The 3,941-nt window shown below is 34.8% G+C and overlaps 1 protein-coding gene across 1 annotated transcript; it reads left to right on the top strand.

The window, feature by feature from the left end:
- The first annotated feature begins 981 nt into the window (after window positions 1-981).
- Window positions 982-1,953, top strand: Olfr611 (olfactory receptor 611). The gene has a single exon (NM_146727.2). It carries the CDS (start codon window positions 982-984, stop codon window positions 1,951-1,953), a length of 972 nt encoding a protein of 323 aa, NP_666938.2.
- The last annotated feature ends 1,988 nt before the right edge of the window (window positions 1,954-3,941 follow it).

Below are 3,941 nucleotides of genomic sequence, written 5' to 3'. Positions count from 1 at the left end.
TTTTACACTTTGAAATTAGTCCATATGATATGTGAATTAGTATTTAAAACTTTCAATTATAGATACATTTTCAATTATATAGAAATATGTTTCTCTTATTTTCTATGGTACATGCTTTTAGAAACCATGTTTATATTAAGGAATGATAAGTCACTTCTCACAGTACTTCTTAAAATTATTGAAGTGCCAATAATAATCCAAATCCAACACAAAATATTTTGTAAATTCATCGTAAAATACAAGTTAAATGAATGCATCTGAAAGTAAGAGTATATACTAAAAAGGACCCAGGCTCATGATAACAAAGTAGGATTACTATATTAAACATGAGTAAAAAATGTAAATTCATCTAGGTCCTTTTAGTTTTCATACTCATTTCCACATAAATGTTTAAGAAGAAGAAGGGAAAAAAAACAGTATTAGCTACTCCCAGCTTGCCATGAGGGCTATGTCCACACCTTACTAGGTAAAATTTTGTCTATTATATGGAAAATACTTATTTCAATCCCAATACCACAAAATGCTATAACACTATGAACAAGCAATCACTGGTATAACATTTACTCAATAAATGTAAGACTGAAGAATTCCAAAAAAGAGTGTGCTGCTGTTATTAGATTTCAAATTTTGATTAGCAATTGGGAATTTAGTTAATGATAATTTCCGAGGTTTCCATTTTAATATGTCGTTATATCAATGCTATGACTTAAATTGACTAAAAACATATTTTTATTTTTTTTCCTTCAGTAATACATCACACATGAAGAAGTTGTTCAATAGAGAAATCACTCTTTATTGGGTCTAACTTATACAATAGGAAAAGTCATAAAGACTTTTATAACACAAAACAACAGAAAATTCATGACTGTAAGGATGAGAGCAAAGGAATGTACATTCAAGGTACAAAGATTATAGAGACAGTGCTCTGCATCTATTTCTAGGACAACACATTTTATAGGAGAGGTACACAGCCCTGACAACATGCTTCATGTCAACATCACCAACTCCATCTTCTCCACCTTCCTAGTTACAGGCATTCCAGGTCTGGAGGCAGTGTACATCTGGATAGCCATACCATTCTGTGCCATGTTTCTCATCACTATGGTGGGTAACATGACCATTATAATTGTTATCTGGCATGAGCAGACTCTTCATGTTCCTATGTATCTATTCCTGGCCATGTTAGCCTCCTCTGATCTGGGTCTCTCTCTGTTTACCTTCCCCACTCTGTTGAGAATCTTCCTGCTGAATGATAGAGAGTTGACCACCACTGCATGTTTCACACAGATGTTCTTCATTCACACTTTCCAAGACCTTGAATCAGCTATTATTCTGGCAATGGCCTTCGATCGGTATGTGGCCATTTCTCACCCACTTCACTATCACTCCATTCTCACAGACACTGTGATTGCCAAGATAGGGTTAGCTATTGTTGTACGAACCTTAACTCTGCAGGTGCCTGCCCCTATCCTCTTGAGGAGGCTCTACTTTTGTCGTTCCAATGTACTATCTCATTCCTACTGTTTGCATCCTGACATCATAAAACTCTCCTGCTCCAGTACTACTGTCAACAGTATCTTTGGACTCTTTGTGGTGCTCTCTACCTTGGGACTTGACTTCCTCCTCATCCTACTCTCATATGCATTGATTCTGAAAACAGTACTGAGTATGGCTTCCCACAGTGGCCGCCTCAAGGCTCTCAACACCTGCATCTCTCATCTGTGTGCTGTGGTCCTCTTCTTCACACCCATGATCTGCCTATCCATGCTGCATCGTTTTGGTCCAAGGCTTCCCTCACATGTCTATGTGACCCTGGCCAACATGCACTTTCTAATTCCTCCAGTGATGAACCCCATCGTCTATGTGGTGAAAACCAAGCAGATCCGTGACAAAATTCAGAAACTCTTCATTAGAAAAGCAACAAAGAAAGCTCAGGCTGCATCTATAACATAAATTATGAAAATATATATAACATTAAACATGATCAAAAGCAACCTCTCCTTTAAAATGTTAAGAGTTTTTATTGAGCTTTATACAGATATGAAAACTAAGAACTATAAAGTCATATTAGTTCTTCAAGATCACAAACTTGTCTCAAATTCCATAAAATTTTATTATTTTCTTTCCATGCCCTATTTTTCATCCTCTTGTTTAAATATTGACATTCAGGTGTTCTTTAAAGGCAGAAATAATGTGCATTATTATGTGTATAACTTTTAAAAGAGTTTTCAACTTGTATTAAATGCTGTGTATGTGTGTGTATGTACATGCAGTGTGTTGCTGCTCATGAAGGCCACAAGTGTTGCCAGATCCAGGATTCCTTGGATTTGGAATTAGGGATGGTTGTCAACCAAGCCATGTAGGTACTGGGAACAGAACTTGGGTCTTTTACAAAAGCAATACATAATCTTAACTGCTGAACCATCTTTACAACAGGCACTCTTGTAAGTTTGTGTCATGAACAGGATATTCAATTTCTCTTTTGTTTACTAGAGAATAAATCCTTCATCAATTCTCATATCAGTTTCTCATTATTTAAATACAGCTACCTATTTATCTAATAGATATTTAGAATATTTAAATATAACAATAGCCTTGTCTTCATTGTGTTGTCTTTGTTCTTTAAACCAAGTAAGTTGTACAATCTCATGCAACTTTGATTGAAGTAGTAATGTAAGAAGGAGGTAAGGATCTTCCCAATTGAATCAAATGAAATGAAGTTCAAATAAGGAATTCCTATAGCTCCATTGATATCCAACACATTCCAGAAAATGGTATAGAATCTGAGTGATACTGTGGTAGATATAGAAGACAGAAAAATATGTGCTAAGAGGTTAATAAAATCAAATATTTGACTATGTCTTATCCAAGGATATAATTACATGTATGTGTGTGTGTGTGTGTGTGTGTGTGTGTGTGTGTGTGTGTGTGTGCATGTCTGTGTCTGTGTGTGTCTGTGTCTGTGTAAAACAATAAAGTCCTTGAATCTATTTTAAATACAACTTTAAAACTGTGCTTCAATAGAGTGGCGATTGTTGTTATCTATTTTATCCTTAACATTTTTAAGAATTAGGGATATACTACTAGTTCAACAAGCTTATTTACTTCATAATAGCGTCTTTTTCCCTTCCACCTGCCTTCTTTCCATCGTTGCTATTTATTCATTTTCCTTGCTTTCTATTTTTCAGTTTTGTTGTTGTTGTTGTTGTTGAGACAAATTCTCACTATTTTCCTTGTCCTGACTTCAAAATTACATTCTCCATCTTCAGCTTTTCACTTCTTAATGCTGATGTTATAAAGCTTGTACTATCAGGTTGGATTTAAAGTTGGCTTTCTTTCTGTTTTCAAGCATGGATAACAACAAAAAATATTAATTAAGCATGTATCTATAAACTGACAGTGAATACAATTATAAAACCATGACTATACATTGTTAAAAACTGCTAAGTATGTGACTATTGAGTGCAGTACTGTAAATGATATGTTTCTATTGCTCTCTTACAAAGAATATAAGAGCCAGAAGAGAGGAAGGAATGCTGTTAAATGCTGTCTTCTTGAAATAACATGTCTGTCACACTTATGAACCCATCAGAAGCTATGATGCACATGTATTACACAAGATTGGGTCCATCCACATTCAATTATATTGTCTCATAAACTACCAAACCTCTATGAATATCTATATACAGTCAATAGTTGTTGAACCAACGGGAGTCATACTCAAGAATATATTTACTGTTACTTTGTCCTCACTCAAGTAATTACCCCCTGTTATGTACTCTTTTCAACAACCCTGGTTAAATGCAATGGACAACAAATGAGCATGCAAAATAGAGGGAAGTAAGAGGGAGACTTGCTGGGTAAAGAGGTGTATCTAAAGGATAAGGAGGAAAATATTACCAGTATAAATTACATCCTTCAAATTGTAAGATATAAATTAA

This window comes from Mus musculus, chromosome 7, assembly GCF_000001635.26.
Source record: "Mus musculus strain C57BL/6J chromosome 7, GRCm38.p6 C57BL/6J".
Taxonomy (NCBI): Eukaryota; Metazoa; Chordata; class Mammalia; order Rodentia; family Muridae; genus Mus; species Mus musculus.
Note: the sequence above shows the minus strand (reverse complement) of the source record. Positions and strands in the feature narration are given on the sequence as shown.

Bases quoted from the DNA above. Each gene is read 5' to 3' on its own strand.
- Olfr611 (NM_146727.2), top strand. From the start codon at position 982: ATGCTTCATGTCAACATCACCAACTCCATCTTCTCCACCTTCCTAGTT.